Raw genomic sequence first — 25,956 nt, forward strand, 5'->3', positions numbered from 1 at the left:
TACAATCTGAGAGATCAAGAAGCGGGTGGCAATGTCATTACAGAAAAAAAAGGCCCAGTTTGAATTACAAACTGTCAGCAAAAAGCAGGAGACACATGTTCAATTATAATTTCCTATTACTCTCGACTGTATCCGTAATGAAGAGGCAAAAGCCCATTAAGGAAAAACCCTTAGCCTAAACTGAATTGAATTGGCTGACTATGGGCCGTGTGTATGTACCTAACAGATTCAGTTAAAAAATGAATGTATAATAAGCATGACGTAATGTGTTGCCCAAAAGCATCCAGTTCATTTCAGCACTGATTGAGAACCCAGAGACGGGACTGCCCCAGACAGGATGCAGACTTACAATAAATCCTTAAGTCCTTTAACATATACCATCCATACCAGACCAGATATACAGTACATTAAACCTCTTGGCATTTGAACTTAGAAGAGATCACAGTGTAAAGCACTAAATCTTCTGGATGGACTCCTGGATGAGCAGAAAAGGAGCATGTGACAATAATGTTCTGCACGTTTTAAATATGATAACATTCAATGGCCCAAGGAGTATTTGGATTCTTACGCATTGTTTTTTAGTATGTTTGATTATATTTTTAACTGTACAGCACTTTGGTATGACTTTGCAGTCTTTAAAGTGCTTTATAAATAAAATTGTATTGTATTGTATTGTATTATGCCACACTAATCGCGTTAGATAAAATGCAGTAACAATATCAAATCTATTTATAATATATATATATATATATATATATATATATATATATATACACACACTGTAGTAGCACAAGGACAACTTTTTAAGCAAAGCATTTTACAAAATAGTTTTATAGGTTTAAAATCATAAAACAATAGATATAGTGTTAAAAAGACAAAATACAATTGTCCAAAGCTGTACTTTTTGGGGTCACTGAATAGCCACTGTGACATGATGACCTCCTCCCCTGACATTAGCGATGCCCCGCCCTTTGGATCAGCCGCCCTTTCTAGGCAGTGGGTGTGGGCAGGAGAGAGGAGGGGCGCATTGACTTTTCCCCGTTTGGCAGCACATGATTGGCGCACCTCAAGTCAAAGAAGAGCCTCATCACCGCTGCCTTTAAAAAAAAATGACCGTGTCTCTCCTCAGGAGACTGGTTTCTTCATGCTGGTGTCCTCACAGGTTCAGGAACCCCAGACCTCCAGTGCGAATTAGATGCAAGTGAAAGCGGGCAGTGGCCATGAGAAGCTGCCAGCCCTGGCGCTCCGGATCAACGAGGGGAGTATGTCGCAGCGGCCGGACCACGGCTCATTATACCTGGATCTTACCCTTATCTTTCACATATTCCCAGCGCATTGCAAGGATGCCAGATTCCCCTTTGTTTTGGACACTATCCCCCTGGACACTTTATATTCCCCCTTTATTGTATTTGTTATTTTAAATAAATGCCTCTCCGAGGCCTAACGCCACACCCACTGAATCTGTCTCTTGCTCACCCCGCCACACCACTGTACTGAACTTTATATCTAGATGTTATGTGCCAGAATGTTGCAGATGATTGAAATCACATTTAAAATAATGAAGTTACTTGCTCACCAAAGCAACCCATTATGCCAAGACAAGTTTAATAAATCGGCTGCTAAATGACATTGCTTATTTCAAACAGAGGACTAAGAGTTCCTCCAACCCAAAACACATTTTCACGTTATTTTGCCAAGGATGTAAGCTAAGATGCTGTTATCGTGTCTGCCAGAAATTCACTCCAACTCTACGTAAATAGGGAGGATGTGGAGACAGAGGACTTTCTTTGTGGAACATAATATGGAATATGGATTTCTGCAGCTTTGCCTGCAAAGAAGTCGTATTGATGGGATGGATTGTGGTTAGAGAGATGTGACCTGGCAGTTGTGGTACAGTAGATATTTGAGGAATATCTGTGTATTTAGAGGAATGTCCAGTGGACGTGAGCCTCATTACCTGCTGAGAGGTTTAGGAAATTGAAGGTTGCATTCTGTGGGATAGACTCGGTAATGCATATAACGTGCCGTATTTAAGAATACATGCAAGCGTGTTAGGATTGCAGTTTATTCATGACCGGAATATTGTACATGCATTTGCAAGCTATTACTACACAGAAGCTAAGCATTATTGTCATGTGTATTTTGTTGGTTCATGTTTTTCATGTCTTTTATTTTGAAATTCTAGTTCCTGTTTCATGACATGTGATTCCCTTGTCATGTGATTTCATGTTTCCCTCCATGTTCATGTGTCTTGTTTTCATTGGTTGATTGTCTTGTTATCTTGTTTACAGTTCTTTGTGTTCATTGGTTATCCTTGTCATGTGTTCTCCCATGTTCATGTATTTAAACCTCATGTTTTCCTTTGTCCATTGTCAGGTATTGATTGTTGAATGTAACTTTGGTTGTGAGTTTCAAGTCTATGTCAAGTCTAGTCTATGTCAAGCCAAGTTCATGTTTATGTTTGCTTCATGTTTGTGGTTAGGGTTTTTGGATACACATTGGAATAAATTTGCACTTGGGTTCTTTACACCATCGTCATCATCTTTGTCATTGCCAGCGCCAGATTTTTTTCCCCACTGGTATGTAAGAAATAATGTACAGTCAGTTGGTTATTATCGCAAATTATTACTCGGCTCTCTTGAAAACTAAAATCTGATAAGACAGTCATGCCATCCAGTGGTTTGATATTTCAGAATAATGATCGCACATCTGGGATATAGACAGTGAAATCAGACCGGTCATCTGGGTACTGGAAGTCATCCTTCCTACTTCTCATTTCACTCTGCAATCTCTACAAGTAAGCTAATAAAATAATTTCAACTCAATATTTCATGTCATATTATTTATTTATTTGGCAAGTAATCATGTAATAAGCAGGATAATAAGTAGTCAAGATGGTCATTTTCGCAATATAAACCAACAGAACTTAAATTAAGCTGTTTCTGGAGACTCCACACTCAATTTCTTCTCACATAATAACATCATTTAAACTCAAATCAATATTTCATGTGCATTTATATATTTATTTGGCAATTAGCTGTTTAATAAGCAGTATAATGAGCAGTCAGATGGTCATTTTTGCAATATAACCACTGATAGATCTCTGATGCAAACTAGAAGTTGAATTCAGCTGTTTCTGGAGACTCTGCCATCCCTTTCCTCCCACATAATGACATAATTTCAATACAAATCAATATTTCATGTCCATTAATTTATTTATTTGTCAATTAGTTGTGTAATAAGCACGATAATGAGCAGTCAGATGGTAATTTCTGCAATATAACCACTGGCAGAACTCAAATTGGAGGTTGAATTCAGCTGCTACTGGTCTCTTTCTTCTCACATAATAACTTAATTTCAACAAAAATTATTCATATCCATTTGATTATTTATTTGGTAAGTAGTCACTCCACGTCAGTGTCCTGACCACCCTGTCTAGGTTTAATTTGAGATATCAAGAGGCTGACTGTAGATTAGACCCCCTGTAAAGGTCTTGTATCACCCTAAACAGGGTTTATTGTACATTTTCCGACTTTTCTATAGCTATTTACTAAAAATTAACAAATAAATGGACATGCAGTGAATTGATTTTAAATTAAATAGTTTTATTATGTGAGAACTAGAAGACTGCAGAATGATAAGAGAATCATGAAACTAGCGCAGCTGACATGGCATTGCTATATCAATTGTACAGTTTAGTAGTCATTATACTATCATGACCGTTCAGAGCTATTATTGATCAATCAGAATCAAGTATTCCAGAGAGTTATGTTATAAATCACGTGATATGTACTTGGGCTTACATTACATACCTGCGCATGGATTACGTAACACTGGCGTTTGAGTGGTGGTTTCTTGTCTCACTGGAGGTATAGAGGCCAGCCTGTCTTCCTCACTCACTCTGTTGTCTTCCTCCTGGTTCTCTGTGAGAAGAAAATGAATGACATTTACAAAGATGATATATACAATCATTCTTTTTTATCTGGTATACTGTCAAATGATCTTTTTGGTAACTGCATCTGATTGAGAGTTTCTCTACAACATTTAATCATGACCAGAAGAGACATTATGGAAAGTGCTACGTGATTTGCTAACACACATCTATGATCAGAATTCCTGCCATTCAAAAAGTCAGCTGAAGATTGTTAAGAGAGAAATTACTGGTTGTTGTATCAGTTCATCACTGACATAAGATCATTTGTCAAGTTTCTTGTTAGAGCCAAAACTAGCTCTCTCAACACTTCCATGTCACCAGGGACACAAAAACAATACTGACACATGCAGTGACGATGTTAGTTTTTGGCCATATAACCAAGGGAACAGGAAAAATATGTACAAACTGAAATGAATCAGGCAAAACAAAGATAGTCTGCTCATATCAGCTAGGACTCCCATCACCACAGTCTTGTTTAGTTTACTCTAGAGTTTCAAAATGAAAAATCGGATAATTGCAGTTCCGACTGTATTTAAGCTCTGTGCAAAAATGACTCAGGCTATCTAAAGCGGATTTTTGTATGTTAAAATACTTTATCCTATCCCTGTTTAATATGCACAGGAGGGGCGAGGCCACATAAGGGCCAGAGCAGCACTGGTCCACCCAAGCAAAACTGCCGTGATATACTAATTGTTTGCAAATGCTGGTGGTGACCAGTAAGACGTCTAGGAGTAACTAATGACGAGAAATGCTGTTAGACACGAAGACGTGCATTTGAAGAAGCACACTTGATTATATTTAAAGAACAGACGAAAAAAAGCCATTCACTGTTATCAGAGGTTTATTGGTGCTCACGCATGGAGCAGGAACACGCATCGCGACATGATGATTTTTCTACTGTTTCTTCTCTGTCAGTCATTTGGGAATAGTGTCATCTATGAGAACACTGCACATGATCTCAGATCATCTCAGGATGTAAGGACATTGGGACTACAGGTGAAATGTCATATGTGTCATTATTCAGTACAACCTCAGTAATGGTTCTTGAACAAGAAGTTTCTCTTCTGTGCTTGTCTACTATTTAGCCTCCATATGACTGTTGAAAAATTATCACTACGATAATAATAATAGCGTGGTATTATATATTTTATATTCTAAAATAACATTGTGTAAATTATATATATATAATTTCTTCCGTCAAGCCGGGATTTCTAAATTGCATAAAATATCCAGGATTTGGCTTAGTTTTTTCATATTGATGTGTTTTTAGAGCTGATATACATTTTCTGTGTGCGTATTTGCCATAAAAAGCTTTTTAAACCTAGCGCTTCTTTTTTCATGAAACATATTTACACTGCCTCTCTCTTATCACGTGCGCTGTGTGTGAGGGAGCGAGAGAGCTTTTAGTCTCTTGACATTTCTCTTAATTTATGTATATGTTGTTTTGCACTGTGTTTGTTTTAGCACTATTTTCTTTGCATGCAATTTCTTTCTATGCTGCCATTGCTTCATTGTGAACCTAAAACTGAAATGGATACACTCCCAGCCAAGAACAGTGATCGTGAGAAAAAATAGATTTTTAAAGAAAAATGACACAAAACGTGCTGCTTTCCATACAAAGTAATGATATAACAATTATTTAAAATTTTTTATAAAATGGAAAAAACTGGTGAACTTTTTTGAAGATTGGTTGAGGTAGAAGTTTTTTCATTGCACTGTAATATGTTTAAATTCCTTATTTTGCCCAAGTGCATATTATATACAGCTCTGGAAAAAATTAAGAGACCACTGCAAAATTTTCACTTTCTCTGGATTTACTTTTTATAGGTATGTATTTGAGTAAAATGAGCATTTTTGTTTTATTCTATTCAACCAAATTCCAAATAAAAATATTGTCATTTAGAGCATTTATTTGCAGAACATGACAGCTGGTCAAAATAAGTTCATACTTATTTTTAAACAACACAATACTAATGTTTTAGCTTAGGAAGAGTTCAGAAATCAATATTTGGTGGAATAACCCTGATTTTCAATCACAGGTTTCATGCGTCTTGGCATGCTCTCTACCAGTCTTTCACATTGCTGTTGGGTGACTTTATGCCACTCCTGGTACAAAAATTCAAGCAGATCGGCTTTGTTTGATGGCTTGTGACCATCCATCTTCCTCTTGAACACATTCCAGAGGTTTTCAATGGGGTTCAGGTCTGGAGACTGGGCTGGCCATGACAGGGTCTTGACCTGGCTGTGTGGCATGGAGCATTGTCCTGCTGGAAAAACCAATCCTCAGAGTTGGGAACACTGTCAGAGCAGAAGGAAGCATGTTTTCTTCCAGGATAACCTTGTACGTGACTTGATTCATGCGTCCTTCACAAAGACAAATCTGCCCGATTCCAGCCTTGCTGAAGCACCCCCAGATCATCACCGATCCAAATGTTTTCATTTTACTCAAAAACATACCTATAAATAGTAGAAACTTATAATTTTGCAGTGGTCCCTTAATGTTTTCCAGAGCTGAATGTAACTGTTGATACATAGACCAAACAAATTATAGTTAAACAAAACATCAATGTATTATAACTCATAATAATATTTAGAGGGGTAAAGTTTAATTTAAATTCAATATTTATTAAATATTCACTTATGGTTCATTGATCGTCTCTAAAGTCTACACACTGTGATAAAACATCACTGGTGTTCAAGTGTTCTGTGCAAATGCCTTGCATGTTCTGTCTTAAACACTGTTATTAAAAAACATTTACACATTCTAAAGATTGTAAATTGTATGTATAACTTACAATTTAATTGAATGAATTAATGAATACTTGGACACCTCTGACATTTCTGTGATGTGCGTGGAATTTTCAGACGGTCCCTTACAAGTGCTAGTCAATGAAAGCCTATCTGAGCATTTTCAGGCATAATTCTCCAGCTACAACAAGTACTGACCATTTGAGTTCAATGTTTTATGCCTGTATGATATAGTCATATATTCTTTAACCTAATTGTGCTAATGATATCGTCATAAAATGGTTGGCACCAGAGAGCACAGGTAGGAGAAAATGAATGTCAAATGAATAATGAGACAACAATTTCTGGAGATAAGGTAGAAGTTTCAGCAATAGTTTCACATCTTCGGCTGTGCCAGCTCCAGTTCTACTTAATGTAGTTTTTGTGTGTTGTTGTAAATGTAAGTTAAGTTACTTTTAAAGTGCAGTTTCCCAAGTTATGATCACAACACCAATCTGGATCTGATTTTCTGCCTTATAGAAAACACATGAGCCAAACTCGTTGAGATCGCTCTTATTTAGCAGGCATTCATTATATCTTTTTTTTGTTTGTATAGCCTACATCTGCTGGGTTTTCATTTCTCGAACAACATACAGAACACACTTATGTTATTTATATTGAGATATTTTTTTTCACCATCTTTTATTTAATGTTTTGCACTGTACAATGTTGAAACAAGGCAAATGTAGTGCAGCAAGTTTGGCAAAACAATGAAGTGACTCTGATGAAACAGCACGCAGGAACAGATGTATAGAAACAGGAATGAAGAAACATCAGCGTTATACAGGACCACACCACACCTGCAATGGCAAATGTATTATGAATACACTTAAAAACATAAAATTGGAACCCTTATAAACCATCCCACTAAAGCCCAAATAAATGCCTTACCTTCAGTGAGAAAAGCTCTTATACATTAAGCTCACCACATCAACACACTTCAACCTGATAATATATACAATATTGGTACAGGTGCAAGAATAAAAAGCAAATGCGCAACTCACCGGGAGAGAGAGAACAAAGCTGCAGTGTTGATCCTGCTGCTTCTTTTGCAAACGCAATGCAAGAGAAGCACTAAACAGTTTACAGGGAAGATGACAAACACAACATCCTCTTTATGAACACCATTTATCAATCAAATACTTAACATGCACCAATCACAAGGGAGAGGCACACATGTGCTCAATAACGGAGAATTTAACTTAATATTAGCAACAGAATTCTCTTATAAGAGGCGCACATCAAACGCGCTCAATGAGGAATGCGCATAGACACCGACAGACATAATAATGATTAAAAAAAACATATTAAAGCCTTCTTGTTGGTCACTTATAATTACGATGCATGCAAGTTTTTTAAACTCATGGTAATTGAGATAGATACATGCATTTAAAAATTCACATGTTACACTGGACCATTTAAAATAAACTAGTGAATTTAAAAATGTGCTTAAAAATTCTTAAAAGAATCTTAAAGGAAATGGTATCCCGTAGACCTGTACATGCTGATTAAATTCTAACCTAAAACCTTGATGTAGTCAATCATTCATTTTACCCAAGACTTTTACTGCATTAGTCATTTTAAAGAACAGCATGGCAACATGGCTTAAAGTTTGTGGGTAAAACCAGAATGTAAACTGTAAACACTGTGCCGCTATTAAAACATTGCTATGTTTGTTTGAGCATCCCGGCCAGCCCAACACAGCAACAGTGACTTGACCAATGGTGTGAGTTTGGAGTGGGACTATACATTTTTTTTATACCAGTGCCAGACAGAGGAAGTATTCTGAAAAGCTGTTTAAGGGTGTGTTCACACTTGGCAGGTTTGGTTCGATTAAAACGAACTCTGGTGCGACTGCTCTGTTAGTGTGGTTCATTTGAACAAGTGTGAACGCTGCCATCCGAACCTTGGTGCGCACCAAACAAGCGGACTGAGACCGCCTGAATAGTGGGTCTCGGTCCACGTCCAAACGAACTCTGGTGCGGTTCGACTGATATATGAACACAGCATGGACCAAAGACGTCTAAACGGACCAATAACAGGAAGTAATTTGCCTAATACTGACCTCAAGCATACCTGATTCTTCTCATCATAGGAGCTACGTTGCCCATTATAGTTCAGTACAGGCATCGGAACCGCTGTCAGCCATCCTTGCAGCATATCTTCGTTTGCGTGTGCAATGGAGGAATTCCTACACATTTTATTAGCTCTTCGTTTGTTCTCAGCTGGTAAAAATACCACCATATATATATATATATATATATATATATATATATATATATATATATATATATATATGCACACATGTGCTCAATAACGGAGAACGGAGAACGGAGAACGGAGGTCTCGGTCCGCTTGTTTGGTGTGCACCAAGGTTCGGATGGCAGCGTTCACACTAGTTCAAATGATCCGCACTAACAGAGCAGTCACACCAGAGTTCGTTTTAATCGAACCAAACCTTCCAAGTGTGAACACACCCTTAAACAGCTTTTCAGAATACTTCCTCTGTCTGGCACTGGTATAAAAAAAATGTATAATCCCACCCCAAACTCACACCATTGGTCAAGTCACTGTTGCTGTGTTGGGCTGGCCGGGATGCTCAAACAAACATAGCAATGTTTTAATAGCGGCACAGTGTTTACAGTTTTTGGGAAAAATCAACCTTCGAATGACTTATATTTGACTGTACTTAAGTGGCGAGGAAGTGTTTTGGATGTTCGGAAAGTACTGTCGCAAAAATACGTCATAAAAGCTGTCCAATCAGGTTGTGACTTTTTCCTGACGCCTTTTGTTTTATATCTTTAGGTTCGGTGTTAAAAATGCCAGTGTGAACGCTAAGCGAACCAGGACTAAATGTATCATTTTCTTTTTTGGTCCGGACCAAGAGAACCGAACTACAAGTGTGAACACACCCTAAAAAACGTTTTTTTTTTCTCCGCAATTCCATTTGGTGACGTTAGTGGTGCACAGATTACACCCTTTAGCTTTAATTAATAAATATTAGTCATGTGGTTTCTTAGAGTTCAAAAGGTATAAAAAAATACAGGCCTATCAGGAAGTTCACTCACTCATTATAAAACATCAACTCTGTGGCACCTAAGTGCATCACAAACTCTCAGTATATGCAGTGTTATGAGGTGAATTCAAATCATTTCAGTGTGCTTAGCAGGTATGAAGACTAATTCCTCTGTTTAATGCAGGACTGATACTGTTTGTTTTGTTTAATAAAGAAACATGAGGGTTGCATATGCTGCATTGTATGCAAAGGCAGTTCTCTGCTTTGAGGGTGTATGAATAGCATAAACCCTGTTCTCCCTCATACATTTTAATTAAAGAATGTTAATACAACTGTTTGTGTAGAAACTACCTTTACATATTATACATATAGGATCCATAAATTGATCTGTACTCGCCTCCTTTAATAGCAACAATAAGAACGGGATGCATGATATATTTCTGTGACCTTACTGATGCAGAATCTATTAGATTTTGCTAATTTTAGTATTCTATCAGCCAAAGGAGGATAGCCATCAGGAGAACCGTGACTTTCCCTTTTTGGGCCGGCCGTGAAACACCAAAGTGGGCCGCGATAAGATGAAGGGGGCCACGATATGCTGAAAGGGACAGCGAAACACATTGCCACAACCCCCCAACCCCAGTCGATATGTTGACATTGACGACACCACCCCCACTTGATAAATTTTCTCGAAGGCCGATTTTGGTTGCCAGTCCGCCCCTGCTATCAGCTACCAATAAGAGTATTGTAGTCTCAGCTTCATTTTACACATTCTATTGTATATTAAATCCATTCCATAGAATTCTGCAGATTTTCCCACAAAGTCAGTACAAAAACTGCATAAATTTAGTTTTTTGTGTTTGTTTTGCCTGGGATTTTATAGTATCAGCCAATTTTTTCATTTAATGTTTGGAATCGGTCTGATTAGGCCAACAATGTTGGAACAGATCATTTCGGCCCTTTGTATCCAGTTCAACTACAATACTCTTGTCCTATGTCAGGCTTCAAAAGTACTAAATAGATTTCTTCTGTTCATTGCTGTACATTCTTTTGAGCAGTGTTTTGAATTTTGAATTTTTTAAACAGGCAAAATATTATAGATTTATAATATCACCCATCATGTGAGTTTTTAGCCATGTCTTCAATTTCGAGCACTTTTAGCACTGTAGACTTCTTGCAAAATAAAGTCTTGTTAAAACATGTTTCACACTCTCACTATTTTCCTTAATTTATCTATAAACAGTGTCCAACAGTGTATTTACATGCACAGGAGATTTATTTATTTTTGTAATTTTTTTCTTCTGAAATTTATGGAAATTGCCACCACAGTGTCATTTCCAGCATATCTCAAAATCTGTATTGTGTTTAATAGAATTCTGTGATGAAAATGATGCTGAAAAAAAAAGAGACATTTTTAACGTTTTTAAAATAAAATAGCAGATTTCTTGTCTTGCTGAGGCAAAATTTACAGCTAATATTTTATATATCCTAAATACACACAATTACATATTGTCACACTCTTTCACAGCTTGATTAGAAAGGACACCCAATTAAAATTTTCTACCTTGAATCATATACCTTGATATTTCATTGTTTTCTTCCAACATCACTTGTCTATTGTTTCATCTAAAGCATGCTATGCACTGACACTTTTGTCGAGTTGGTTAACAAGTACACTAATACTTATATATAATACTTGTACTATATACAGGTGCTGGTCATATAATTAGAATATCATCAAAAAGTTGATTTATTTCACTAATTCCATTCAAAAAGTGAAACTTGTATATTATATTCATTCATTACACACAGACTGATATATTTCAAATGTTTATTTCTTTTAATTTTGATGATTATAACTGACAACTAAGGAAAATCCCAAATTCAGTATCTCAGAAAATTAGAATATTACTTAAGACCAATACAAAGAAAGGATTTTTAGAAATCTTGGCCAACTGAAAAGTATGAACATGAAAAGTATGAGCATGTACAGCACTCAATACTTAGTTGGGGCTCCTTTTGCCTGAATTACTGCAGCAATGCGGCGTGGCATGGAGTCGATCAGTCTGTGGCACTGCTCAGGTGTTATGAGAGCCCAGGTTGCTCTGATAGTGGCCTTCAGCTCTTCTGCATTGTTGGGTCTGGCATATCGCATCTTCCTCTTCACAATACCCCATAGATTTTCTATGGGGTTAAGGTCAGGCGAGTTTGCTGGCCAATTAAGAACAGGGATACCATGGTCCTTAAACCAGATACTGGTTGCTTTGGCACTGTGTGCAGGTGCCAAGTCCTGTTGGAAAATGAAATCTGCATCTCCATAAAGTTGGTCAGCAGCAGGAAGCATGAAGTGCTCTAAAACTTCCTGGTATATGGCTGCGTTGACCTTGGACCTCAGAAAACACAGTGGACCAACACCAGCAGATGACATGGCACCCCAAACCATCACCGACTGTGGGAACTTTACACTGGACCTCAAGCAACGTGGATTGTGTGCCTCTTCCTGTCTTGCAAGGAAATGCAAAATTTACTTTCATCAGAGAACATAACTTTGGACCACTCAGCAGCAGTCCAGTCCTTTGCCTTTAGCCCAGGCGAGACGCTTCAGACGCTGTCTGTTGTTCAAGAGTGGCTTGACACAAGGAATGCGACAGCTGAAACCCATGTCTTGCATACATCTGTGCGTAGTGGTTCTTGAAGCACTGACTCCAGCTGCAGTCCACTCTTTGTGAATCTCCCCCACATTTTTGAATGGGTTTTGTTTCACAATCCTCTCCAGGGTGCGGTTATCCCTATTGCTTGTACACTTTTTTCTAACACATCTTTTTCCTTCCCTTCGCCTCTCTATTAATGTGCTTGGACACAGAGCTCTGTGAACAGCCAGCCTCTTTTGCAATGACCTTTTGTGTCTTGCCCTCCTTGTGCAACGTGTCAATGGTCGTCTTTTGGACAACTGTCAAGTCAGCAGTCTTCCCCATGATTGTGTAGCGTACAGAACTAGACTGAGAGACCATTTAAAGGCCTTTGCAGGTGTTTTGAGTTAATTAGCTGATTAGAGTGTGGCAGCAGGTGTCTTCAATATTGAACCTTTTCACAATATTCTAATTTTCTGAGATACTGAATTTGGGATTTTCCTTAGTTGTCAGTTATAATCATCAAAATTAAAAGAAATAAACATTTGAAATATATCAGTCTGTGTGTAATGAATGAATATAATATACAAGTTTCACTTTTTGAATGGAATTAGTGAAATAAATCAACTTTTTGATGATATTCTAATTATATGACCAGCACCTGTATATATATATATTACTGGGGCAAAATTGTTTGGTGTGGTGGAAATTAATAGAAATCATTTTCACAAAATAAATGTTGAAATGGTTTATGTTTATTTCACTCTTTGTTTAGAAGATCATAGTTTTAAACATGTAATAATTTGTATCTTCATAATGTATTTTCATAATTTATTTTTGGAGGTCTGGGAGAAGGTTAAAACAATACAATTTATTTATAAAAACTAACCAGAAATAAATTATGAAGGCCTGGTAAAAATCAGTTTTAATGTGACCTTTACAATACAAAAAGAACGCTGAAACCTGTTAGTTTAGGAAGTTGAAGAAACACCCTTAAATAATTATCTCATCACCCAAAATTTCGATATCGGTACATCCCTAAACATGTATTTAAAATATAGAAAAGAACCTATTTAAAGCAGGCTTTGCAGAAAGCCATCACTACCACCACAAAGAAAGGGGCTGAACTAACCTGGTACACAGGTGCGTGCATCCTGCAGGAGTGTGTATCCAGGGTGACAGGCACACATGTAAGAGTCATGAGTGTTGATGCAGGTGTGATGGCAGAAGGCTGAGAACCTCTGACACCTGTCTTCATGCTCCAGATCCTCCAGTGAATTTGCTGCATGATCCACATCTCCAACAGACAGAGCTTGCTTCAGGAACTGACTGTCTGATTCTGGGAAGCGATAGTAAGACTGAGATTATGATTTGAGTCTAAAATTCTCTTGAATATGTTTTATTGACACTACTGACTAATAATTCCATTGTTACTGGGTCAGTGACAAATAAGGATGAGCACTCACATGAGATGAAGGCTCAAATTCATCTCATTATCCCTATAAAAGCTGTTTTATTCTACATAGAGAAGGTCATGGAGGCTGGCATGTTTGGATAATTCTTGATTAATTTGAGTAACCACCCTGTTATTGGACACTTTTTTTTTTTTAAGGCATTTAATTAATCAAGGCTGACAGAGAATAGAGACTTTCTACAATGGCATCGGCAACTAAAAGCTATTTTGTCTGAATGATGCTGCATCCAAGTCCGTAGGTGTCAGTGTGACATATTCAACAAAATTACATATTTTACTTTGTTTTGATTTACAGTAAATGTCAAGTGACCATAATTAATAACATATTCTCCTTACACCTTGCCTACATGTGAGTGTACACATCTTAATGGGATAATTCACCCAAGAATGAACATTCTCTTATCATTTACTCACCCTCATGCCATCCCAGATGTGAATGACTTTCTTTCTTCAGCAGAACACAAATTAAGATTTTAAGAAAAATATCTCAACTCTGTAGGTCTATACAATGCAAGTGAATGTTGATCAGGCATTTGTAGCTCCAAAAATCACATAAAGGAAACATAAAAGTAATCTATAAAATTCCAGTGGTTAAATCCATATCTTCAGAATCAATATAATAGATGTGGGTGATAAACAGATCAAAATGTATGTCCTCTAAATTTCAGATGTGAAACTGAAACTAAACAGTAAAAGTGCAAGTGAAACAAAAAATTATTTAAATTTTGATCAGTGTCTCACCCACACCTATTATATTGCTTCTGAAGATATGGATTTAACCACTGGAGTCTTATGGATTTCTTTTATGTTTCCTTTATGTGATTTTTGGGGCTACAAATGTCTGGTCACCATTCACTTGCATTGTATGGACCTACTGAGCTGAAATATTCTTCTAAAAATCTTTATCTGTGTTCAGCAGAAGAAAGAAAGTCATACACATCTGGGAAAGCATGAGGGTGAGTAAATGATGAGAGAATTTTCATTTTTCAACTATCCCTTTAATGAAAATTTTCAAGCATAAGATTTTAAGCATGTTTTTAAAGTAATACGTATTTTTACAAATATTAATTTTTGTAAAATTGACATTTTTTACTTTATGCATTATTTGTACAATATAGCACTTTTCACAACGCACATTGTTTCAAAACAGCACAGAAAATTATCCAGTAACAGTAAAAGATGCTGTGACGTCTTAAATCCTTGTGCAGTTGAAATTAATAATGCAATTGAAAATCATGCATTAAAAAGTAATGTCTTTAGGTTCACTTCACTACATAGCACTTTTTGTTTACCGATGGTGCATGAGAAGAGACTTTATGTGTTAGGTTGAAGGTCGATGATGTTTCTCAGCTTTTTTCAATTACACATTTCACTTGTATGAACATCAAAGTGCCATTAATGAATGTTTTCACTTCTTTTCAAAGATAAACCAGATGTCAACCAGAATGACCCCGTAATGACGACTGCTCGTACACTAACCTAATATGCATTACTGTAAAGTGAGATGCCAGCCAACATCTGCCATTCCACCTCCTCCAGCTGTTCATGCCACACCCTCAGTGCTCTCCATCTGCCAATCACATCCTATAAATTCCAAATGCAGTCACCTAAACCTGGAGAACCACGGATGGAGATAATGAACACCCTTTCCAACACGGCACACCAATTTGGCAAGGCTCTGCACTTGCTGCTCGACTGACTTGGCAATTAACGTCTACTTAAACATAATAAACAGACTCAGCTTCACCTTACACGGCACACTGGTGTAAAGTAAATATTTCTCAGTCATTAACAGAATGTAAATGCAATGCAGGGAGAGAGAGAGAGATTAATCATTTCTGCTATAATTAATCATGTTAGGGGTGTGATGTTGCAGGGGGGCCTGAGAAAGCATCCCTTGTGGAAATAATTAGATCTCAGCCGTTTTACTATTGCTTAAACCTTTGATGTTACAGCGAGAGATGATGCAGTTGGCAACGTTCTCCTGAAAGAAAGGGAAAATGGCATCTAATTGGACCTATTTTACAGGATGTCATCTGCGTGTGCAGCACAGTATGGAAATTAGACCGGCCCTAATGTATTGACACAGCTACAGCTAATTTCACCTTGCCTCAAGATATCAGATTTCTCAGAGGAAGAAAGGCACTGGGCCAAAGGAACGTGCCATTGGAGAGATGGCAAGAGGTACAGTAAAGTCTGGGTTTTATGTCTCATTCTAAGGGCAGCAGACTTGGGGCCATTGACTGGGGCTTAGTTAATAACTGTGGGAGTAAGGATTGAGTAATGAACATCTGCCGTTACACTGATATGGGCGCTCAGGGTGAAAAAAATAAAAGCCAGGAGAGTGTTGAAACACTTTATTCAGCTTTAATCAACATAAACTCCATTTTACTGTGTACACAGTCCTTTTCTAAAGCTAATATCAGGTCTTATCCCACTACAGTGGTTTTTTAAAGTCTGGGTCCATTGACAATCTGGAATCTAATTTAAACGTGGCAATTAACAAAAAGTTTTAGAATTTTTACAGTTTTAAAACAAAGAAACGGTATGACATAAAATGAAAATAACAAACAAAATGCTTGTGATGCACACTAGATGCTTTTTGGAACATTCTCAAATTGTCAGGTTTTTCAGGTAATGTTGATAATATAATTTATCATGAAAACAAAATTGCATTGAATTAGAAAAATGCTAAATGAAGCATTCCACAAGGGTCGACTCAGACATTTGAACCCCAGTGTATACCACAATGCACAGGCTCAACAGAAATCTAAGAGAACAATGTTGCCATGCAAATCCTGCCAAAATGAGTGAAATTAGTCGACTGAAACATTTGAGACTGAATGAAAGTTTGCTGGCACAGGCAGAAAGACAACAGCATGCTCTGCCATCTGCGTCTGATTCAGCCCAGCTTGCCAGCATCTTTGCACGTTATTCTGAACGGTTACGTGACACCTGACCAATCAGCTCTGGGCATCGTTCTTTCCTCTGATCCATCAATGTCAACCCCTTGGCCAGCAGTGTGACGAACTTGAATGTGAAACTGAAAGCCAAGGCACAGCCAAAGACTTTAGACTATTCCAAATATGATCCAGGCTTTTAAAACAAACAAGAAAAAGTACGAAGAAGTGACACTTGCGCTTTGATGTCAATTTAAAGACATAAGCTCAGAGATAACTGGGACACTGTATTGAAAAATTTAGCTCGAAGAGTAACAGAGAAATTCCAGGCCCCCATCACGACCCCTCCTTGGCATGACAACCGGTCTAGATCTGTCCGTCTAAATAAAAATATGAACTCTCTCTCACCCGAGACCTCAGCCACTGGAAATCTGCCATATACTACAGGTTACTTATTGAATACCATAGGTTCATTCTGCTGTACAAACAAAATTCTTGGTAGTATAAAACAATGATTCTCATCTGGTGGGTCGTGACCCAAAAATGGGTTGCATGTCTGCATAGTTACTTGTTTATGAAGGTAGTTCTAATACAATATTTGTATATGCATTTTAAAAATTTATATTTCTGACTCTAAATTCTGATTGGATGAGCTGCGTTCAAAGCTGTTGTAAATGACTATAAATGCCCACCCATGACATTCTGTTAAAGGAATATTTTGGGTTCAATACACAGCATTTGTGGCATAATGTTGATTACCACAAAAATTTATTTTGACTTGGTTCCTCCTTTTCTTAAAAAAAAAGAAGAAAATCTCTGGGTTACAGTGAGCCACTTACAATGGTAGTGAATGGGGGCCAATCCGTAACCATTAAAATACTCACTGTTTTAAAAGTATAGCCACAAGATATGTGTTAACATGATTTTAGTGTGATAAAATTGCTTTCTAACCTTTTCTGTGTAAAATTATATACAATTTTACAACTACGTTGCCATGACGACGCAGCATCGTCAACCCTAAAACGACCATAAACACAATGATTTAAACAACTTTACAGCTCAAATAATACACGTTTTATAAGAAGAATGCATGCAAGTGCTTTTTTAAAATTACAAGCTTCACATTTCTGCTTTTAAACCCTTGAAAAATTTGTAAGTGCTTCACTGTAACCTCGATTTTTTTTTTTTTTTAAAGACTTTTAGACTTTTAAAGACTTTACTTCCATATCATAAACAATTTAGGTACTGTGTCCAATGAAAAATCTGGGTCCTGAAGCAAAACCAGTTTAGAGCAACTGGTGTGAAAGACCTGACTGTGTTGGTGTGTGTGTGTGTGTGTGTGTGTGTGTGTGTGTGGGTGGGTGTAAGTCTTTTACCTCTCTTGGGAAGGGCGGTCAGCTGAGGCCTCTCTTTTTTCTTCAGTGTGGGGGGAGCAAGCCCCTCCTCCCACTCCCCATCTTCACAGCACATGAGGAAGACGTGTCCACATGGGTAGCTCAGGTACTGATGCACTTCACATCCTTTGCCTTCCCTGCGCAGACGCAGACCCAGCTCACAGCAGCTGCAGCAATCCTACACGAAACAAGGCAGACGAAAATGATCAATTAGAAAATGCACTGTATGCTTAGGCATGTCATATTTAGCTGCATGACCAGACAGTTTTAACTTAATAAAATGATTAGTAATTATTAGGCAAGTGTGTAATTTCTATGCCACTAGCGGCACCAAACTAAATGGCAAAAATAACTTGATTTGTTCATTTTATGAATAAACTGTGAGAGCAAACTTGCCACTAGGGTGTTGCTAAGATGTTCTGATTGGTTGCTAAGGCGTTACAAGGGTACCCTGGGCGGTTGCTAGGTGGTTAATTACAGTTCACATCAAAAGAGCCAACCCCAGAGTCTCTGATGATATTCTGGTCCCTAGATACGGCTTGGGATCCTCCTCCAGTGGACATCTAAACTCAATAGGATTTTTTCACCCATTTTATTGTCCGGCAGGCAAAAATCAAAAGCAACCTCTCCTCAACAATGGCACAAGTTAAGGTATCATTTATGTCTGTAGCATAAAGTCTTACTTAACGTTTGTTGAAAATAAGTATAAGCAACCGTAAACCTGATGCTTGCCTTTGCACTAATGATTGTTTCCAAACACAGGGGAGCCAAAAGAAGCCATGCATCATTATTATTTTCAATGGAAACTTGGAAACAGCCATTATAATTTTTTTCAGCTTTGTTTGGTGCCACTGGTAGCACTGAAAATTTGCACAGATTCCCTTTGAGATCTTACTGTTTGAGAGTCTTCTCCACAGAGTGGGCTGTTTCCTCCCTCACACACCAGTCCGGCCTTCGCTGCGTTCATGCCAGCCTGACATCTGCTCTCTCTCAGAGCCCCAGTGCAGCATTGTTTTTGGACAACACTAATAAAAAGCCAAAAAAAAAAAAAAAAAAAAACACATTTTAAATGACAATAAAATCCTAATTCTAAAACCAAGACGAACATCACCTTTTCTACAGTTGATTCACTGGTCATGCTGCTGACAATCCTAGTTGTTCAGAGAGAATTGTCTGCATTGCCTTGAAAAGTAACCCTGATTTCGTGAAATATATGTGACTGTGGCATGAGTTTTGCAAAATGATTTTATGAGGTTTCTTATGGGGGCCTGAAGCAAAATCCTACATGGAGGCCCCCCGAACACAGATGCTGGAGTCTTCAGTATATGTAAAAAATAAATAAATAAACGACCTTGCTTTGCGGGGCCACCTGGGGCCCTAAGTGCCCGCTTATAGCTAGAAACAGCCCTGCAGAGGTGAAAAGTTCATTGAGTCGCACTAAAAGAGAGTTTAAGGGATAGTTCACCGAAATATTTGAAATATCTTATTATTTACTCACCCTCATGCCATTCCAGATGTGTATGACTTTCTTCTGCAGAACACAAATGAAGATTTTTAGAAGAATATTTCAGCTCTGTAGGTCCATACAATACAAGTGAATGGGTGCCAAATTTTGAAGCTCCAAAATCCACATTAGGGCAACATAAAAGTACTCCAGATGACTTCAGTGGTTAAATCCATGTCTTCAGAAGTGATATGATAGGTGTGGGTGAGAAACAGATTCATATTTAAGTCATTTTTTTACTATAAATTCTCCTCCCTGCTCAGTCAATCTCCACTTCACTTTTACTTTGACATTCTCCTTGTTTTTGGTGATTCACATTATTCGTGCTTATTGCCCCCTATTGGGCAGGGAGGAGAATTTATGCTAAAAAATGACTTGATCTGTTTCTCACCCACTCCTGTCATTTCATGTTTGAATACATGGATTTAACCACTGGAGTCATATGGATTACTTTTATGCTCCATTTATGTGGATTTTGGAGTGATGAACCTACAGAGCTGAAATATTATTCTAAAATTCTTAATTTGTGTTTTGCAGAAGAAAGAATGTCAAACACATCTTGGATGCCAGGAGGATGAGTAAATTATGAGAGAATTTTCATTTTTGGGTGAACTATCCCTTTAAATGTTCTCTAAAATGTTTGAGGTTTTTAAGGTTAATGCTCTATCGAGTTTTAAATCCATAACTTACACGATCCTAACTCCCTACCCTAAATCTTAAACCTAACCAATAGTATATCTCAAATATCTAAGTTCCTTGAACTTGAATCTTTACAAATCCTTAAGATTTTAAGTGTTAATAGCTCAAACTATTCAGTATAAAATTGAGGCTATGGGGAATACCCATAATCCCTTGCGCTCAAATGATTTAATTATGTTTCCTTGGTCAAAGGGAACTTATGGGGGCATATAAATAGTTGTTATTAAGAATTCATAAAGGTGTTAGCTCTTTTGTAGTATTTTTTATATTGTTTTATTGCAAGTGTTTGTTTTGTGTGATGTCACCATTAGGGTGATCAGTGTCCACTTTGGTCAAGTTGGACCCTGTTGTCAGTGTCTCAGTTCTCCTAGTGCATGTGCAACTGAAGTACAGGTATTTATGCATTTCACATAACTTAAACAGTTCTACATGAACACCAAGTTAAGTGAACTTAATTACACATGTTTTGGAGATGGCATTACTCAATTCAATTCATTTTCTATGCTTGGAATGTTTTTCTAATTAGGGAATGGCCAAATAAATTGAAAACCACTGCTTTAACCAAGTTGCATTTCTCATTACCAAGAAGATTCATATGTACCACTTGCGCTAAACCCACTTCCTGTTTGAGCGGCTGCTTTCTGTCGAGTTCATGAGAGCCGTGAAAACAAAAGCCACACATTACTACAACAAGGTCCTGTATTGTAACATTACTAATTTTTAGTGGCATTTATACAAGTCAGAGGACATTTACTTCTAGCAAATAAGGCAAACTGAAAAGCTCAGCCAGCTTACCCACACAAAGAGCTGAGGTCTTCTGTTTTGACAGGCATATGGTTACAGTACTGCTTTGCCTCAGCCCATTTCTGTCCAGCTATGCAACAGCTCTCCACCAAACCTGGAGCTGAAAACACAGTGAGTGTTGAGAGTTTTTGACAAGAAACTTAGCTTTGAAAGAACCCCAGAGGCAAATCAGCTAAGAAGCCCAACTTGGATCCATAGAAGAAGCATAAAAGATTTAATCTGCAGCGCTATATCGAGAGAAATGTGGTATGTATATCATCATAGTCATCATAATGAACTGGCTCCGCCTTTATATCTTTGATTATAAAAAGGAACGAATTTCGATGAGACCATGATGCAAGAGACAGCTATTCGGGAAATTCGAGGAGCATATCCGCCAGATCTTTTTAACAAATTGTGAGTCACTATACAAAGAAAACAACAATTTAGTACTGACTCATATTAAACTCATGTTATTTTTGAATAATTCATCCCACAGTGAGAATGAAGGATTGGATCCAATTAAGCTTGCAAAATCAGCTCAATGGAAAGAACCATTAAATACAGTATAAAAAATTTGGCTCTGCAAGTCAGACATGCTGTGAATCAGCTAAATGAATTTTAGATGATTAGAAGTAATTACTTATTTGGGGTGTGGAGGGTATATAAAAGTAGAGAGGGCTTGATAACTGTAATGAGTTTGGAGTTTGAAAAGAGAGAAACTCTGAATCAGGGCAAAGGGTTATTCTCTTCCTGCTTTATGTGTGACCCTTATAATCATGTTAATATAACCAGGCACTTTCATAATCTGTAAATTCACTTGGAACTAATAAACATCTGATTCTGAAAGCACTTGAGATGTGACATAAAAAAGGCAGAAGGTGCTCTGAGATTCCTGGAATGCTTGACAGAGGTCACTGCTGCTGTAATAAATATCTCAAAAACAATAGCGCCCCTGAGCTGTTTATAGCTAATCAGTGGACAGGCATACACGTAAACAGATGTTGTTGTTTTTTTACTATGGAACATCACATTGGCTTTCACTTAAAACAACTAAAACATGCCCCCCTTAAATGCATTGTGCATTTACTTTTTTTAAAATGTAACATAGTTCATTATAAATTTGGAATGTACAGTACATGATCATGATGCATCATCCAAAATATTATTATGAGAAATAAATACATTATTATTTTAAAAATAAAAAAAATAATAATTATGAAAAGGGGCTATCTTACTCCACTTTTGTGTCAGCTTATCCCTGCAGTCATCTGGTTTTTACAAAATGCATAAAATACATCCGATGTCATTGTTAATAATGCTTTTTCACATTAATTGTAAAATACTAAATCAAATATTCGATGTGATTTTGTATCATAACAATTTCATCGAATAACTGAATTATGACAAATCATATAACAGAGTCCCAGTCAAAGAGATTTATCTGAAAGGTTAACTTATTCTTTGAGTTATATGCAGTATAAGCTGATGAATATATACCAGGCACGAGCAGAGGGGGTGGCTCTAGGGGCTCGAGCCCCTGCCCTTTTGCTGAGGAGCCCTTAAATACCAAATGAAAGCTTGCAGACCCAAATGAAATATTTTTTTTTTACACTTAATAATAGTATTAACGGGTGTAAAAATGCATCAATATTATGCTGAAACTTTGATGCATCGATTACGGAATTTAATAGTCAATTGTCATGACTATAATAATTCCCAATGTGTTACAGAGGCCGTCTCAGATTACACGCACACTCTCACAATGTATGTATGGATGTATGGTGAGTGGCTGAACAAACAAATGCTCACTTTAAATTAAGAAAGTTCCTTTCGGATTTCTGCCTTCTTGTTCATAATTGCACAGGTCTATAAAAGCAAAAAGAGTTAATTGTTACTCTTTTCTTCCCCAATTACGATATATTATGCATATTTTGGAATATTTGGAGTACACTTGGAAAGGTATAAGCAATACTGTTCTGCACCTTTACCTGCGATCATCATTTGTCTTTAACGTGTTACACGGCATTACCAGTGAATGTAACCTAAACCCAGGTTTTATTTTATTTTATTTATTTTATTACATTTTCATGTATAGTGCAAATTACCTCACCAGTTATAATTTCATCTTTAGCATATTTTGGAAAATAATTAAGAATACAAAATAATTAAATCGAATTTTATGCATGTCCCTGATATGTACATATTTATATGCTCATATTTTATCATATTATATGTTAATTAGATTATTATATTAATTAATAACTTAAATAATAATAATACCACCAAAAACAAAATGCATTTGGGGGACTTCTGCCCCAATTCTGAGGTGGGCATATTACCCCATTTATCTTCCCCCATCTTCCCCTATTAACAGAGTTCTAAAATATGTCCCACAGTCATGAAAATGTGGAAATATCAATGGAAAAGCAATGGAAACTAATAAAATCTTTAAAAGTCTCAGAAAAGTCACGTACATTTCTATAGTGAATATACATTTTTCTAGTTATGCTCATCTCTTACATTTAAGTTAGAATTAGCTATTTGTGAGTTCTCTCTATATACTATGGTTTTTAAAGATCCTTACAGTAATTACGGAAATTCACAGGTCAAGAGGTGTTGGAACGCCGCCACATGGAATATGCGACCGCAAAACTTTGAGAAAAGCTCTGCATATTTCCAAAAAAATTGGAACGCCTGACATTCATGAAGTTCTTTACATCCTACACCCCTGGCATGTTTACTAAATATTTTGGCTAATATGATTATGGTAATAGTTTCCGATAAATGCGTACTACTTTAACCATGTTAAAATCCATTCCGCAGACTCTCCCCAAATCTGCACAGAAAATCTGAAAAGTCTGCCTGAGCAAACTTAAATATGATACACTGAGCACCAAAAGTGCAGCACTGCTAAAACATCTCCAATATTTGTTGTTCTGATTAAGTGAAAACAAGGTATCATCAACAAGAAGTTGCCTTGTACTTCATAAGGATGTGTTAAAAGTTAAGCCTTTAAAACTGGCCTGAATACAACAAAGGAAACACTCATTAGCAAAGTGTCCCCAGAGACTGCGAGTGACCTGAAATAAGCCTTTACTGCATTCAATAAAACAAAAACTGACCCCCGAGACAAAACAACAGTGTCTCGCTGCAATCAACTAGATAAAACGTCTCTGTTTTCCTGTTTTACTTTCATAGCCATAAAACGTGATTTATGCTCTCTTTTCTAAACCTCGAAATGTATATTTGGGTTTGTTTATTTGTGCAAGAGCGTATTTGCATACATGTTGATGTCATTTTATGATGCCATGAAGGCAGGACAGCTTGAGTGATCATTTTCATGAATGGCTATCAGTTTTTACTCACTGCCGCACACTCTCCTTACAACAAATATTGTTGAACACTGAAACCATCTAATCATGAAATTTGTAAGTGCTCCTCAACAGCAGATCTCTCATTCTTTAAGCACAATCTTATTTTGCATGAAGGTCTTGAGCGTGAATTTAAACAAAACTTGCTTTCATTAAAACATCCTCCTCAAGGATTTTGTTCAAGTATGCTTCCAATAGCCTGCATACTAAGAGGAGATTTCAAAAGGATCAGAGCAATTAATTCTCACTATTGATCGTGTTGTTATGTGAAATTTGAAGTCTGTCTTGAAAACATCCAACTGATAACACATTTTGCAAAATGTGGTGCAAAAAACGTGGACCATTGCCACTGTTGTGTTAGATCAACATTACGTCATCTGTAAAGCAGATTTTTACAGAACAAGGCGCTCTTCAAAACAGGTGCTCTTTGAGTTCGAAAGGTTCCGACTTTTCTTTTACAGATGGTCACAGAACATCAGTATTAAAACAAGGGAGATTTGTGAAAGCCATGGATTTGAAAATGAACAGTAGGTTTGTAGTTTAATAACTTATCAGAAAATACAGAAAATAAATGAGGTCTGTGATTCAAAAACAGCAAATTGCAGTGCTTTGCTCTAAATTACAGAGTAAACGTATAAAGGAAAGCAATTAAAGCGATAGTTCACCTAAAAATGATCATTCTGTCATCATTTACTCACCATTGTAGTGTTCTAAACAGCTTTATGTCTCTTTTTTCCATGTATTTAACATAAAAAGAGATGTTGCTTAAGTAACACTATTCACTTTCTTCACATTCTTTTGTTTTTTCCATACAATGAAAGTGAATGTTGACTGAGACTGACATTTTGCCAGGTTCCACAGAAGAAAGAGTTTGGAATAACATGAGGATGAATGATGACAGAAATGTCATTTTTGGGTGAACTATTCCTTTAATGATTCACTCATAATTCGTGAAACTGGGTTAGACAAATGCCATAATCAGCCACAAAATGCAGATTAATATCCCTAACGGTCTCAAATCAAATCTTCTCAAAAGCATTCATGGACCACTGGAGTTCAATGACATTTCTGTGATGACAAACTCGAGGTCATACATTAAATTGCACTTAGCTGATTGACCCTTTAACTAGTTGTGGAGTAACATTTTTACCTCAAGCGGCAATTGCCAACAAGTTGAACAGCTTTTGAATTTCAAAAAAGGCTTTGACTTAAAATCATCCATATTATATACTGTATTCCCATTGTGATAAAGATTCATTGTTCATTCCCACAGAAACAACAGATGTTTAATGACCAAATTATTTATTCTGTTTTGTTTTAAACTGTTTATCAAATGGCACAAATCAAATCTTTCCTCCCCAGTTGGAATCAGGAAGTCCAAAGTGAATTTCTGTTTGTATGTTTGTGGATTAGAAAGGATAAAATACGGAAGAAACACCAACATTGTGCATGCACCAATAT

At 36.9% G+C, this 25,956-nt stretch overlaps 1 protein-coding gene across 1 annotated transcript in view; it reads right to left on the minus strand.

The window, feature by feature from the left end:
• The window catches only part of LOC127427565 (fibulin-2-like), a 100,297-nt gene that overhangs the window by 49,162 nt on the left and 25,179 nt on the right, over window positions 1-25,956 (minus strand). The window contains exons 3-7 of the mRNA XM_051675203.1: window positions 21,134-21,242; window positions 19,031-19,160; window positions 18,118-18,313; window positions 13,500-13,706; window positions 3,813-3,923 (exon numbers count right to left, since the gene is read on the minus strand). Coding sequence (XP_051531163.1) covers window positions 3,813-3,923; window positions 13,500-13,706; window positions 18,118-18,313; window positions 19,031-19,160; window positions 21,134-21,242 — 753 coding nt within the window. The remainder of the gene's footprint in view (window positions 1-3,812; window positions 3,924-13,499; window positions 13,707-18,117; window positions 18,314-19,030; window positions 19,161-21,133; window positions 21,243-25,956) is intronic.

The sequence above is a fragment of the Myxocyprinus asiaticus genome, chromosome 37 (genome assembly GCF_019703515.2).
Source record: "Myxocyprinus asiaticus isolate MX2 ecotype Aquarium Trade chromosome 37, UBuf_Myxa_2, whole genome shotgun sequence".
Classification (NCBI taxonomy): domain Eukaryota; kingdom Metazoa; phylum Chordata; class Actinopteri; order Cypriniformes; family Catostomidae; genus Myxocyprinus; species Myxocyprinus asiaticus.